This window comes from Oreochromis niloticus, linkage group LG22 (genome assembly GCF_001858045.2).
Source record: "Oreochromis niloticus isolate F11D_XX linkage group LG22, O_niloticus_UMD_NMBU, whole genome shotgun sequence".
In the NCBI taxonomy this organism is placed as follows: domain Eukaryota; kingdom Metazoa; phylum Chordata; class Actinopteri; order Cichliformes; family Cichlidae; genus Oreochromis; species Oreochromis niloticus.
The window spans coordinates 13258904-13274783 of NC_031985.2; the positions used below are offsets into that span (position 1 = coordinate 13258904).

The following is a 15880-nucleotide window of genomic DNA, read 5'->3' on the forward strand; positions in this document are numbered from 1 at the left end:
ACGCCACACTGTTTGGTGAGTAGATGCTGACTGTTACCATGTGTCATCAGTTTCAAAGATGGATGGATAGGTCACTAGCAGATTGGTGCTCCCAAAGTTTGCTTAAAAGATACTGACTTTTCTGCAGTCACCATTTACTCTCTTAAGGCGAACAGTCTCTGTTTCCAGTTTACATCACACTTTTCATACACATTTCACTACAGTTTGGCAAATAGTTTGTCTTTGTAGAGAGGTTGGCTGTGAAAACCTGCTAGTGAGCAAAACAATAAGTTTTTTAGTGCAGCACTCTATACCTCTGTGTGACTACAACTATGCATTTTTCCCTAGCAACTAGCTGTTGCCAGGGGGGCGGGGTCTCTGACAGGTCTGTATGGCTGATACCTTAGCTGATTTTGCACAGTTCCAAGCAGAAACAACAACAGAGGATATTTAAAGCACCCCATAGAAGTGTCAAGACTTTGTAACAAAGGCACCGACTCTCTTACTTTCTTGAAGGTTGAGGTCAGGAGTGTCAAACTCGTTTTGGCTCATGATCATTCTTGTTGAGGTATATTTACAAGTTATAGAGTGATCCAGACCTGGAAAAGCATTGCAAATAAAACAAAGAAACAAACCAACAAAGCCCCACCTCTCCAGACTTTTTCCTTTCTTTAAGTGTGAAGAAGTATATTATATATATATGTATCAGTGATTCATAAAAAAATCAGATGTCTGAGATGTCATTAGAAAAATACGTGCAATTTAAGATTTTGTAGTGCCACACTTATATGTGCATTAAGTTTTATAGATAACAGTGGAAAGTATGAAACTTTCACTTGTAGACCACCAGAAATCTGGAGTAGGGCTCATCCAGATTTCGTCATCCACCTTTCTGTGATGTCACTGTGACACACAGACAAAATGGAAACTTGTGTGTGCATTTAATGACCTTTTGTACTATGCTATTGTACAAAAGAAAAACAAAGAAAATCCAACAGGGAACTATATCTGCGAGAAAAGAATACATGTGAGCAAAATAAAAATCTATTGGCAACATTTTATGAGAGAAAACACCAACAAAACACATTAAACCTGAGGGTTGTTATACACACAGGCTACTTAGAGGAAATGAGTACAGCTGTGGAGAATACCTGGGTGCAAGCAATCAGGGAAACACAATTATGGGAGGCAAAACTGAATAATAACACACACAACAAACTTGAACATGAGAACACCTAACACAGAAATGGATACTTAAGACATGGGAAACATGCGCGAGGCAGAAAACTGAAACAGGGAATAAAAGCAAACTAAACCACCAAATAAACTAGATGGCAAAACTAAAACTAAGAAACCAGCCATTAATTCTGTGATCATTGTGATTCAGACAACACACCTAAATCTCAGCTAGAAAAGTAGAACTACTTTTGAAATCACCTGAAAAGATACTGCAATGCATTGTATTGAAAAGCTGGAGTAGTTGACTTTTCTGCCGTTTTTACACTTTCCACTCCAGATTAAAAAAGAAACTGATTTCTTTATATATATTTTAACATATCAATGTTAAAATAGTGAAACAGATTATCAAACACTGGTGAACTAATAACAACATGAAAGCATTTTGTAGTTTATAGTTTTCTGCTTGTTTTTCTGCCTCTTGAATTTCCAAAACAGAAGAATTTCTTAAGCAGTTGTCATTTCACATGACTCCCTTTTAGTTAGTTCAGCTGGAAATTTTGCAGCCCACTGGCAGAAATTTTAACACAAATTCATCACAGTAATTAAAAAAGACTTGAACAATCAGCTGTGTATAGGATCATCTTTTGTTGTGAATGTATACTGAGCATGTGATGTGCCTCGGGCTGTGAAGCATGACCAAAAGAGGGCTGTTTGTGTGAACACAGCCCTTTATTGATGAATACTACAGTTGCTTCATTTACCAGCTAATATGAGGTTGTTTTCTGACTTTAAAGATGCCTTCGGGGAGCATGAGCGTGACTGCCGGAGAGTCCTGAGTCATTCCCTTTGCTAGTTTGTCAGCCGGCCCCCGACTTGCTGGCCTCCTTCAGGGATCTAAGTTCATGTGATTGCATTTAATTCCATAGTGACCTGTAGATTAGTGCATGCATCGTGGCATTCAGTCAGGCTGAATCCTTACTGTGGTTGTAAGTTCACAGAGTCCAGGGGGTTCATGTCCAGTCTTAAGCTTCAACAAAGGAACATTTTCAAGGAATCAACACTAAGACCTGGAAAAGGTGCCTGAACCTGCCCCGTTTCATATTACTTAAATAAACTTATTTAGACACAGTGATTTTCCCATTCAGCAAAGATGGTGGCTACATTCATCTTTTATACATAGTCAGAGATGTTGAATCTAAGCTGTTGCTAGAAATTTGGACTCACACTAGCATATCAGTTCACTCAGTAGTATTGAGATTTACCTCTGGAACCAAGGAAGCTGGTACAAGTTTAAAAAACTAAGAGGTTTTTTGGATACTTACCGTTTCCAAATAACACCAAACGACAAGCCATAATATAAGAGTACACCAGTATTGATACCTGTGGAAAATATATCCTCTGTCTTCTGACATCATTGTTTTGATTACACCATCAGACTACAGAGAGATGTAGTTTTTTGAAGTGTCTCTTTGCCTCCATCACCTTATGAAACACCTTCACACCAATCAACAGGCGGTCCTGGAGCCTCTTGGTTTGCATCCGGTGCTCTTTTGAAGTAGGCCTAGTTTCTCTCAGAGGGGATATTTGGTTTCCAAGTGGCTCTTTAGGCTTTCTTGGCGTCATGTTAGCACACATTCATCTCCGGGCAAGTGAAGCCATTAGGCAGTTCCACTTTCCTCTATGCTCCCTACTGATTGTTTTTCTCTTTTCTTTAGTTGGCGAATAGGCTGGACTGGTGGTTAGTTGTGGTTTGATTCGCACAAGAAAGTGAGCTGTTTTCCCCTTTGTATCCTCCCTGCTGTCAGTCAGAGCCTTTGATGTGTCATGCTCTCATAATACTCCTCAAACAGACTGAGGTTCACTTTGATAGAAGAGATTTTTTAAGGGAAACGAGTGTGCAGAAAGTACTGATACAGAGACTGAATTTATTTCTATAGTTTGTCTACAGTTATTTACTGCAAAATGAATGTACGATGGTCAGACCTGGATTTCCTCAGTGCACACAGTCTGGGAACCACAGCTTTAAACCGTGTACTGTATATATTAAAGCATGTAAAATAGATTGTAGGAGAAATGTTAAAGAAATGACCGTGATAGCTGCACTTTATAGGAGGAAGACTATAACAGAGTGTTAGATTTGCCACCAAATGTACTTCTCATCAGCTTTGGTCCGTCTCAAACGGCACGTCAGGCTCCGTGTCTGGTAACAGCAGCCGGGGGCCTTGAGCTTTGATCTGCTGCTTATGGAATTAAAGCGATAAAAAGGCTTAAAAGAGGCTGGGAGAGGTCACCTGGAGTTTTGTGACTAACAGCGAAGTGCATTCCTATTCCATCTGTACTGAAGATGGTGGCCTCAACCGACCTCCTGAAATAATACTGGTCATTCATTTCTGCAGGCCCGAGACTGCCCTCAGACCAGCGCCGGCTTCATCCGAATTTCCAAGGAGCTGAAGAACAAAGACGAGTACAGTCAGGTCCTCTTCTCGAGCTTCTGTAGGAAGGTACAGTATGTGGGGAAAGAACACGGGGAAATGGAAATGTCTGTTTTGTAGCCACAAGGAGTTTCTTTCTTCTGCTGCTTCCTTTTAGCTTTGGCATGTTTTTCTCATTCGATGTGTTTCCCATTCCACCCCCTCATGCTTCCTCTCTTTTGTAACAGCTCATCCTTCAATATTTCATGTTCCATCAGTGAACGCAGCCTTCTCAGGAAGTAATCTGAGGATCAATCATAAAAAGGAACTGAACTATGAATTCAGTCCTCAAGTTCCCTTAACCTGAATGAAGTGCTGCTTATTATTTTACCTCATGCTGAACCTCTTATCATCTCCCTGGGGATAATAATGGCCATACTTTCCATATCAGGGACTGAACATTGAGGGCTTCGCCTAAGTTATGAGTACAGCTTAGTTATATTTGAAGTTACGTAGCCTTTGATACAGTGAACTGAAGCAACCCCCGACTCACAGACCCACCACAGTCTTTTTTATGTCTTCTTGTGTGTTGCTTCTTTGCTGCTTTACAAGGAAAACCTGTGTTTGAAATGAAATAACCCAAAAGATCCTGCAAGAGGCATGAAGGGCTCTTCACAGAAAATAGAAAATGAACAAACATGCTGAAGCTTTTTCTTTCCCCTGCTCTGCTCTCTCAGGTGAACAGGTTCAACAAAAGCACAGACCGAGGCCTGCTCATCACAGACAAGTACATCTACAAATTAGAGCCAAAGAAACAGTATAAGGTTCTGAAGAAGCTTCCTTTAGACTCAGTAAGTACTCACGTGGGAGAGCATACACTCTGAATGCAAGCTCACACACAGACTCATTTGCTAGCATCTCTAGTGAATAAATCCCTTCTCTTACCTTCACTCCTGCTGTCTTTATCCAATATTTCCAGCATTGCAAACGTACCCTGTTGGGATCTGAGCGTATGTTACAGCCTGATATACATTATAACTCACTGCATTAGAGCATCACTCTCACCCTTAAACCCCAGACTGATTAAACATATTCTGTCCCCAACAATGCTCATAGTTGCAGGCACTGACTTTTTACCATAAGACCATATGATTATTTTACAGTTTTTAATACAATAATGAATGCTTTCATTTTTCATTAATTGCTTTAGTCAGTACTAAATTCACTTTACTGTCCTTATACTTATTTTGTGCTTTCATGTGGTCTCAGAGTGACTGAATGTCTGCTCAACTCTTTTGATGCACAATTTGTAGAGTTATTAATCATAATACATTTCTGATAAATAGTACAAACTCACATATTGCATATAATGTTTGTGGCTGACATTTAATTGTAACTGGACGGCTCATTGCTGCACTGGTTTGAATCCACAGGCCAGCATGTTCCCTCTCTCTTCTCTCTGGTTACTTCCTCCTACAGTCACAAACATGCATGTTAGGCAAAGGTCTCTAAATCCAGGCCTCAAAGGCCGGTGTCCTGCAGGTTTTAGAAATTACCCTGGATCAACACACCTGAATCAAATGATTAGTTCATTACCAGGCCTCTAGGGAGAACTTCAAGACATGTTGAGGAGGTAATTTAACCATTTAAATCAAATGTGTTGGATCAAGGACACATCTAAAACCTGCAGGACACCGGCCCTTGAGGCTGAGAGTTGGACGCTCCTGTGTTATGGTAATTGGGGATTGTAATTAGCCACAGGTGTCAAGGCCTCATGGCCTGTGACAGATCACTCCAGCCCCCCTGCAGATATGAACTAGATAAACAGTTTATAAAATGGATTGATGCCTTCCAGCTGGAGGAGCCTTGACTAGACAGAAAATTTTGATAGTAGCATGAAAATTACCAAGATTTCACATTATTGTGTAAAAGCACATAAAAAGTAGATTCCCAAGTCAGGAACTCTAACCATCCAAATATCACTTAAGTGGAACATTAAAGCAAACATTAAAGCACTGAAGAAACATATTATTGTACTTGTATACAGCAAGTCAGTAAAATGTGCGGCAATGTGTAAAAAAGCAATGAATAAGTCCAGAAATCATGCCGCCCATAAGCAAGTACAAATCAGAAGACTTATGTCAAAATCAGGACAGAAAGCAAGGGAGACACAACTGCTGACAAAAACATGCTTTTTTAGCCAAGCTCACTGGACCCAGGTGCAGCTCATGCTGTTGGTTACTCTCCTGTTAGCTCCTGAAGAACGAAGCACAGAACAAAACCAAGACAAATTACAGAGGAAACTCAAAAATTATTTGATAAAATATCTCTCTTTTCATAACCATTTAGTGACCAAATCATTTAACAATCAAACTGCTTTCTTTGTTACAAAACAGAGAAAGTGTTCCACTGTTACGTTAAGGTTTAAAAACCAGGATATTTATGTAGATTTATTTTAAAGTCTCGCCTTCAGCGTGTCTTCGCACTAAGGAACACTGGCCAACCGAGTAAGAGATTAGCTGGACACAGAGGCCTGGAATTGTACCTGTGGTTTCCAGGTCTGCAACTGGCAACTTGGAAAATTTTTCTTTGGTGGTAGAAAATCACCAAAGCAGGAATACTGACAGCTGACAGATGCATCTTGACTTTTTTCAGCTGAGGAAATAACATGAATATTTTGACCATGTTTTCTGAGCAAAGCCTTCAAAAAAGATTTAAATATTTGCGGCGTTTCCTAGTTTATGAAACCAGTCTTTTAACTTAATTCAGGCACTTTTTTTCTTTTTACACCTTAGACGTAGGTTTATAAAAGGTTTTGTCCTTACAGTGTGGTACAAATACAAAAAAAACAGACAGTGTTGCAAACTCACTCCCTAACAGCTGTAATGAATGTAGGTCAGACTTTTTGTGCTTTATTCTGGCTGCTCTTTATTTCTTACTCTGTCCCCTCAGTTGTGTAAACACACACACACACGCGCGCACCTACTCATCTTCCGTCCTGTTTGACCCAGGTCACAGCCATCCATCAATAAGTACAAGAGCAATAAGAGGACTCACACTGTGAGAACACAGTCTTCCTTTGGCTCTCAGGGCTGATGACCTTTAAGAATTGTGAGGTTGTTGATCAGTCAGTCAGTGTTTGTGTGCGTGTTTGTGTGTGTACGTTAAGTTTTGTTGTCAACATGTGACGCCGTGGTCATGCTTGGGAGGCAGCTGCCAAGCTTAGCTTTAGATTTTCTGCCATATGGGGCGAACCTCAGCTGAGAAACTGGATCAGGAATCTCAAAGGGCTGCTGGCTCTGCAGGGCAAGAGGCTGAAAGTGTTTAATATGATGCTGAAGTTCTCTTGAAATAACAGAAATGATGATTTTCTTCTACAGCTTGATGCATGAACCTTGGTGTTGGGAAAACATACAGAAAGTGAAGGGCTGATTAAAGAATTTAACATTTGGAACACTGGATCTCTTTTTATATCTACGTTTAAATCGAAATTTCTTAAACTGAGTTAAAATATCAAGATGTGATAGTTTGACTGGTTTATGATATTTCCATCCTATTTTTTTCTTACAAATAGTCATTAGTTTCTCCTTGAGGTGAATTCGAAGGAGAGAATCTGAGACTGAGATGGATTCCAACAAAAGTTGGAGATTACTAGTGTGTGCAAGCGCCATCAGACTTTGAGGTGACTCAGGTACTGAATGCAAAATAGCTTTCACTGAGAACACCTTCGTGAGATGTAATGAGTCAGCACAGCTGGACGTCCAGCAGTGGTTTTCGAGATAGGAGAGAAATGGAGAGAGAGAGAGCGCTTACAAGATGCCAGAGGGTTAAAAACTATCATTATGCAGCAGCGGAGCGGCTAAAGATAGCTGGTGCCATTAGACTCTGGTGCTCAGAATGAGGAATATGAGTCTTATCCAGGTCAGAAACTCAGAATACAGCATTAAAGAAGCAGTGCACCTCAGACTCCCGCACCAGAAATATCACCCAGGTCACAGCTGAGGTCAAAACCTGAAGCAAAACACAAGCTCTGCACCTCTGACTGGTCAAATTCAGAAAACCTGACTTTAACTGGCGCTTATGTTTACTCAGTCTTCAGAAAATGTAGACAAAATTAAAAACTCAGCATTCACTTTGCATAAACCATTTGTAAGCTTAAATAATTACTGTTAAAACATGTAGTCATTTAAATAACTGATAGAAAGTTAATGGACGTTTCTCACACTGGAGTATTTCCACAGTCATTAAACTTTTGATTTGTTTATATAAAAGATAAACTATGTGAAAAATGCCTCTTTTATTTAGAACAGTCAAATGTTCAAAGTAGAAATCAAAGTGAAATTAAAAGACCGCTAGGAAGGAATACTAAAAACAACACTGAAAACTTTACACAACAACACAATCTCACAGCAACAGAGAAGACGGGGAGTTTATATACTGCAGGCGAGCTATTGGCAAATAGTGAACAGGTGGGATTAATCAAGGTGGAGCAGACGATGACCAATGAGGGGGAACCAAGAAAAGGAAGAAATGAAAATGAAAGGAATACACAAGGAGCAGTGATTTCAAAATAAAACAGGAAAGAGCGTGATCTTCGAGGTACAGAACTCTCCCATAGATACTAATTTATGATTTATTGGGGGACATGTCTCGCTCCTTTGTATTTTCTGTGTTTGGAGTGAGTCATGATTGAATTTAGGTTTGATTTATCTGCCATGAAGTCTTCTCCTAGATCAGGGACCTCAAACTCATTTTATACTGCAGGCCACACGCAGCCCGCTCCGATTTTATATGGGCTGAACCCGTAAAACTCCAATTTCTGTTGGTGTAAAAAGTTTAACTACAGATTTAATCAAGGAGATAAGACAAAAAAGTGCAATATTCAACATTATTTCTCAGTTTTCCTACATGGTAAAGAAATGCTGCTGTTGTAAATGAAAGAAATCAGTCAGCATGAGTCTTTGAGCTTCAATTGTAAGGAGAAATGTGTAAAATGACAGATATCTATAATTTTATTACTTATGAATGAGGGAGATTTTTATGGGAAGGAAAAGCTGTAAAACTAGCAAAAACCCACTTAAAAGTCCAAAATTCCTGCCCTCCTTCACATTTTCCAAAGCCATCCAGCAGGCTGGATTGGGGTCTTTGCCAGGTCAGTTCTGGCCCACGGGCCTTATGTTTGACACCCCTAGATTATGTTCCAGTTTAAACCTTAATCATAAGAATAAAGCAGATAATGAAGGCAAAGTATAAAAACTTAAAACAGCCACTAATATCTAATGCAGGGCAGTTGCATTTCTTAAATTTGTGACGTTTATATTGTAATTATAAATGGGATATTTTTAGATTTTTTTGTTGGGTTGACGGAGTGAGCACCTAAAAGATATGGTCTTGTACTGTGCAGCCAAAGTTTGTTTGTCTATTTAGTGAAACTTTAAAGACTGAAGTAAACGATTAACTGAAAAGATCATAAATGTGCCTCAAGTCAAATCCGTCTTGTGTTATTTTAGAGCTGTAATTTAAGCACCGCTACTGCAAAGAGAAGTACTGCAGATACAATAGAACAAAGTAAAGTAATGTAATTTATAAAATATATTTGGAACACAGTAAAAAGCATCACGCTGCTAGATCAGCTGTGCAGCGTCCCCTTCACTGAAGGGCAGGTTTAACCAGAGTTTGTCGGTGCTGGGACATCCTGCACATTGTCGTCCCTGCTGGATTAACCTGTATGGCTGGAGGCCGTAAGAGGCTTAGTCCACTCTGTCCTTCCATTTGCTTTCTAAAAACCCCATGACACTTTCTCTGTCTGCATATCTCTCCTCTGGTTTTGTCTTTGACCTATATGGGTATATTTCTTTCCTCTCTCTTCCTCCTTCTTTCATTTGCACCCCGCCGCCCTCCTCTCCCTCCGTTGCGGTAAATCAGTACATTAATTCCAACTGGGTCACAGCTCATGACTTCCCCTTCACTGCACCCACACACGTGCACCTCCAGCTTACATATTCTGAGCAGAAATAATCCACCGGCTTCATTTATGGCATTGAATTTTTTTGATCCAAGATATGCTGCGCTGTACTGTATTAAACTCACAGGTTTTGTACATTGATGTGATAATCCCTGACACTTTTATACAAATGAATCCCCAATGCTGCAGTCTGTGTCGATGAATATTAAAGGTCACTCAACCTATAGGCAGGTCATGCATGAGGCTTTAGTGGAAGGAGAATTCTCGCCTTTGGTCTTTTGCAGCGTTTATGAAATACTCGATTGGAGGTAAAGGGTATGGAGCTCCAATGCCGCCATAATCAGAAAAAATAACAAGCAACTTATCAATAAAAGCACCAAAATTATTCAAATATATGTATTCATTTATTTATAAGACCTTCACTACAGACTGTTTATCTGTCAGTGTATCATATTACATGAAAAAGTCATACAAAGCATGAGCTCAACCTTGGATCTGGCTGAGATCTTCCTTTAACGTGTTCTTTCTCCGCAGTTTACCGGAGTGAGCGTGACCACCGGGGTCGACCAGATGGTGGCGTTACACACGTCCTCCCAGGATGACGTCCTGCTGTGCCTGCAGCGAGGCGAGCTGTGCCCCAACCAGGACAGAGTGGGTGAACTGGTGGGAGCGATTGTGGACCACTTCACACGGTCAGTTACAGACATCTTTTTTTCCTTTGTCTTTTATCCCGCACTCATTTATACTTATGTTGTCAGCCTGTAATGCACATTAGAGGGTAAAAGTACTCAGTACTAGCCTGCAGATAATTGCAATGCAAGTATTTGCTCCTAAAGATGATAGAAATGATAATAAACTACCATTTTTCACTCTTATATGAAAGTGCTGTGGCCTCGGTCATGGTATCTTAAAATGGTTTATTCAGTTTGAAATCTGATTCTTTGTGCTCTACAGCTATGTGCGATTACATTACCTTACATCAACATATACTTATTCAACATCTGTGGGGGATTTTCTCCTGGAGCAATGGTTCCTAACCTGAGTGTGGGTTACCCTATAAACAGGCACAAGTCAAACAACTTCTGGCAGAAAATAATTTCAGCCAGAATTTCTACCATAAATATGCTGTTATAATAATGATGATACGTTACAGTTGATACAATGATGATACGCTAATGATAATGAGGTAAGTGTATGTGCAAGTAATCCCTCTCAGCAAAAAAACTCAGTTTTCAGACTGCTTCAAATGCTCTGGTTCAGTTTTTTTTCCCTTCTGTTGGCTCTTTATGATGTCAGTGAGAGCAGATATCGAGTTATGGTCATCTCACACACATCTCTGACTCTCAGCCCCTCCCACCCGCTGTTATAACTTTCTATTTGCAAGGGGCAGCCAATCAGAAACAAGGAGCGGCATTGAAACAGCTTGTTTTAGACAGTAGATGAACTGAGGAGCTACAACAAGACCAACAACAACAACCCTGCATAAGATAAATAAGCATTATACTGAACTTCTGAATCATGCAAAGCATCTTTAGTAGAATCAAGGGATAAAAATATGGAGCTTGAAATGAGCATAATGGGTTTACTTTAAGAAATTATAAACTCACAAGGGTAAAATATGGCCTTTGGGCCAGACGTAGCAAACAGGAAAACAAAACAACACCCATGAATCAGCCAGTCGATCAGAGGCAGCATCATGCACAGGAATCTGAAGACGAATGATTGCAGGAAGTCTGTACCGCTGTTTAACTCAGTTTCAGTGCAGTCTGTTTCATCAGTGACCTATGCAGTGGTATATTTCAGACAATTGGCAAGATGTTAAATATAACCTGGTTTCGATTGAGTTATCCAATGTCTGGCTCTTTGCTTACTTTATTGAAGTCAGTATGGCTCTCTGGGGAGAAATGCTGCCTGCCCCTGCACTAACTGAAGGGGTTCATGGCTCAGAAGAGATGCCACAACACTGCTGCCTTTCAGGAAACGTTTATTTCTACAAAAGAAAATTTACTTGCAAGTGTTGAACACAAATAAGAGAGGCTGGCAGTGATAAGCGAAACTCAACAAAGCATCTGAGGAATACCGATGCTGATGGAGGAGAGGCGAGGCTCAGCAGGTGTGCCTCCACGGACAATCAGCACTAGAAGTGAAGCAGAGAAGAGAGCAGGTTAATGAGGATGCAAGAAAACACAATAACCAGATGGCGGATGTGTCGGCCCACTGCGGCATGCGTAACAGGGTGCACAGAGTGGTCATCATTCTCAAAGAGATCATCCGTTTTCTCATGCCGATAATTCGCATCTTTGACTTTCATTTGACAAAATTACATAGGTTTTAATTAGAACAAAACACTCTTCACAAAACTTTTAATTAATTAATCAGTGAGATCGGCCGGTGAAGTGATTGTTCAAAATGAAAACCTGCCGCTTTCCGGGCCTCGGTGCGACATGAAGAAACAACACGGCTTTAGCCCCATTGTTGCCCGCCAAACGTCTCGGTTACAACGAACTCTATTAACGCTGCATAACAATTACGTAAATCATATCCTTGGCATTTATCACTGTCATAGTTGTCGCTGTCTGTGTCCTGCTCTGAATAACTACCGTGAAATGAATCAGTCACGCTGACATTTATCACATTTATCACTCGGATTCCGATTTGTCGTTGCTGTTTATAAACCTGATTCACATCCACCCGCATTCATCTCTGCCAGACTCCGTTTGAATGGCACGGCCCACGAGTTTTCACACACAGCAGACTGTTTTGGTTGTGCGTGCGTGGGCGGGTGTGTGTTTAAGTGTGGCCGTGTTGTCGTAAGTACTGCCCTCGGAGTCCTCACCCAGTCTGCAGCGATCGATCTCCTGCAAATCCTGCCAGCTTCATGCTGAGAGAATTAAAAAAAATAAAATAATAAACAGTGGAGCTCATATCTGAATTCATTTCCCTTTTTGTAAAATTCATCACAGACTCTTCTTTCTTGTAAGTACGACTTATGAAGTTTCTAGAATAACAAAGAAAGCAAAAACCCAGGACTGTGATCCCTTCATATAGATTCTAGAGTTGTTTACTGCGTTAGAGGCTGAAATTGTTACTTTTATTGAGTTGTGCTGTGTTGGAAGCCAAGCAAAATGCTCTAATCATCATTAAAAACCATGTGATGTGATTTCTGGAATCACTGAGTGCAGATGAAATGTAGACTGAGCCATCAGCTGACTCACATCAACATGTTTTTTATTTCTTCTGTCCCGTCCGTCGTTTTGTTTTTGCTCTCAGCTCAGAGGCCGGCGAGACAGCAGCCGCACCAGGGTGCATGTGTCTCTGTGTGTTCCCACTTTTATGAGTCTCTCTGTGTGTATGTTCAGCTTCCTGATCCCAGATCCTCGGTGAGGCTTTTGTGGATTTTACGAGTCTTAGACTTTTGGTCTGGGTTTTTTCAGGGGGGGTGTATGGGTATCTATATCACCAGGGTCCCTGTGGCAGCTGCGTGGCTCTGTGTCGGGGTGCGGCAGGCGTCTCTTAGGGGAGTCGGTTTCAGCTCTCCGCCTGTTATTGTGCCACCATCTGCGGTGAATGGAAGGGGGCGCGACCTCAGCTAGGCTACTCATCAAAAGGAGACTCATGAGACAAAGTCAGGGGTGAGATGTGCAAGTGTGTGAGGATGACAACACACAGACACACTCCTCTTGTGCTTCCTTCTGTCAGGAAATGGGATGCCAGACTCTGAGAGTCACGCGCACGTCATTTTAGTTTTTATGTTTGGTGGGGAGAACGGTCAGAGGAGGAAACAGTCAATGGAGTGATTGTGACTCCTGCTGCTTTTCCTCGTCTCTTCAGAGTAAGTGAGCAGATCTGTGAGGCCGCCGGTGCTCACAGCTGAGAGAGTTTGCAGTGACACAGTGAGTTGTACAAAACTGGGTCAGGAAAGGCAGCGTTAAAGGCGCAAGGTAAAATCTGACTTCAAAGCCGCTCTGTGTTGTCGGTGAGGATGGCAAAGACAAGCTGTCTGGTTTGCTGTCATGTCACATCCGATTCTCATTCCCTCGGCAGACCGCGCTCCTTCACTCTCTCCTTTCCTGTACATAACCCCATCCTCTCATCCCTGATTCTCTCCTGCTTTCTCTTCCTGTCACCTGGGTCAGAGCTGTCAGTATGAATGAGCTGTGTGTGTGTGTTGAGTGTGTCTGTTTACGAAGAGAGAAATACTGTGTATGTGTGTGTTTGTGTGTTTTTCGGGGGGTTGGACCATCTGCTGGGACAGCTGGGGGAGTATGAGTGAGCTAAAGGCAGGATTTAGGGTATGATCTGCTCCTGCCTCAAAAGATTTAGGAGGATTTTTACTTAAAAGGCAATTTGGGGGGTTTATAATCTTATTGATCACGGCCACAGACTCCTTTCAGAATAAATAGAAGTTTGTACAAAATGTGCAGTTTGTTAACATCCTTTGTGCAACTTTTCACATCTTAGATGCTTTATATTGACAGTTTTTGAACAGATTTTAACAGAACCAATTGTAAAATTCTCAGTCTGTGGATTGATTTCGATATGAAGGATCCTGACTTATATATAAAATACAAAAATACAACACTTAGCCCAGAAATTGAGTTTATTGTTCCTCTTATAGAGGAACATTGTTTATTGTCTGTATATATTAAATATATCAACAATTATTTTATGTAAGATAAAATGAACTTTAATTGCTCTATCAAATTGGTTTGGTCCAAAACCCACCCTGACATCATGTACAACTTATTAACTATAGTGCTTTGTCAAAAGTCTTGAGCTACCACTCATTCCTTTATATTGTGGTAGGAAAATAGGAAATAGGTGGGGTGGCTTCTTGACAGCTATTCTTCCACTGAGACCATTTCTAATGAGACTTCAAACAGCAGATGGAATAACTGAAGGGCCAGATTCTCAGATACTACGTCAGGTTATGCTGGATGACTTTCAGATACTGCTTATCTGACATAGGTAGTTTTTTAGTGCTGCCATTTCTTCTTTTGTCCTCCACATGTCTAATTTTCTAATTACGATTTGTTGAGCTATGCCAAGTTTTTTGCTAAAAGCTCTTTGGGAATGACCTTGTTTGTGCAAAAATACAATTTTATACCTGTCAAACTGTGTTACCTTTGGCATTCTTTTAGACTGGTTCCTCGTAACAAAGTGTCTAAAATTGGTTCAATGATAAGTTGTCTGTTATTTGTAGAAACAACAATGGTTTATCCCTTGAGTTAGGTGCCTTTTGTATCCTTGAATAACTCGCAGGTCAGTGTTAACAAAAATTAGAAAAATTAGAAAAATCACAGGGCACACCACCAAACAATAATGTCACAAAAAGCATATTGATCATTTTTTCCCCGCGCACCAGGTACAGCAGAATTGGCTCGGTTTGTAAGTTTTTTGCTTTCTTCTGACCACTACTCATGCTAGGACCTTCATCTGGGTCGGAATTTTCTCCAGGACCCAGGTCAGATTGGCTACTTTTTCTTTTCATCCCACGCTTCTTCTCCGTCTTCTTCGGTTTTACTGGCAGTTGGCAACCCATTTAATTAGAGCAGGTAGTTGTACTGCCCTCTAGTGGAAGAGAATGTAATTGCTCTGCCCGTTACGCTGTTCGCTTAGAGTACTAATCAGGTGGAACCATGGCACACCTGATCATTTCTAACGACACATTGATTGAGAAACACTGTCATAAAGTGTTTGAACAGAAAGCTGACTGCCTGACTGCTCATCACTGCTTATCAGGCTTTGGTTGCATTGCTGGATTATGTATATAAGATTGTATTGTGTTGTGTTGTGTTGTATATAAAACTTTTATTAAATTTTTATCTTTTTATTTTTCAGTTGTTTAGTGTACACTGAGGGCCGTGGGAGCAATTTCAAATTCCTGTGCATCATCTGTACATATGGTTTTTGACAATAATGCTGACTTTAACTTTGACTGATATGCTCAGCTTTACTATCTCTCTGGGTCAGAGGTTCTTCATTGCTAGCTTTGCATTAGCCTGTTTAAGTGGATGCTGTGTGCATCAGTACAGCGTCGATAGGTTGATACCTGGCCTGAGCACATTTAAAGAAAGTTATTTTTATTCCTCTACTCCTTAAAATTTTCTCTGTTTTTCCTTCTCCTTCCAGAGGAGTCAGATTATTGTAGCACGAGTGTGCAGGAAAAGACCACGTTTCTTTTCTTTAATGACATATTTGTTTTTGTAACTTTGCTTTAATTACTGGATTTAGTTTAGTAAGATGTTACTAATATTACCCAACAATCTCAGATCACCCGTTTATTTTGTGATGTGGTTGAACAACATGTCAGTTCAGCTCCAAATTGCTGCGTTGCTTCATGTCG

General features: G+C 40.6%; 1 protein-coding gene across 2 annotated transcripts in view; it reads left to right on the forward strand.

Annotated features, from left to right (window-relative positions):
* The window catches only part of myo1g (myosin IG), a 71980-nt gene that overhangs the window by 37903 nt on the left and 18197 nt on the right, over positions 1 to 15880 (forward strand). For both annotated transcript variants that reach the window (XM_025902616.1, XM_019350399.2), the window contains 3 exons: positions 3555 to 3659; positions 4307 to 4420; positions 10069 to 10226. In XM_025902616.1, the coding sequence (XP_025758401.1) occupies positions 3555 to 3659; positions 4307 to 4420; positions 10069 to 10226 (377 nt within the window). The remainder of the gene's footprint in view (positions 1 to 3554; positions 3660 to 4306; positions 4421 to 10068; positions 10227 to 15880) is intronic.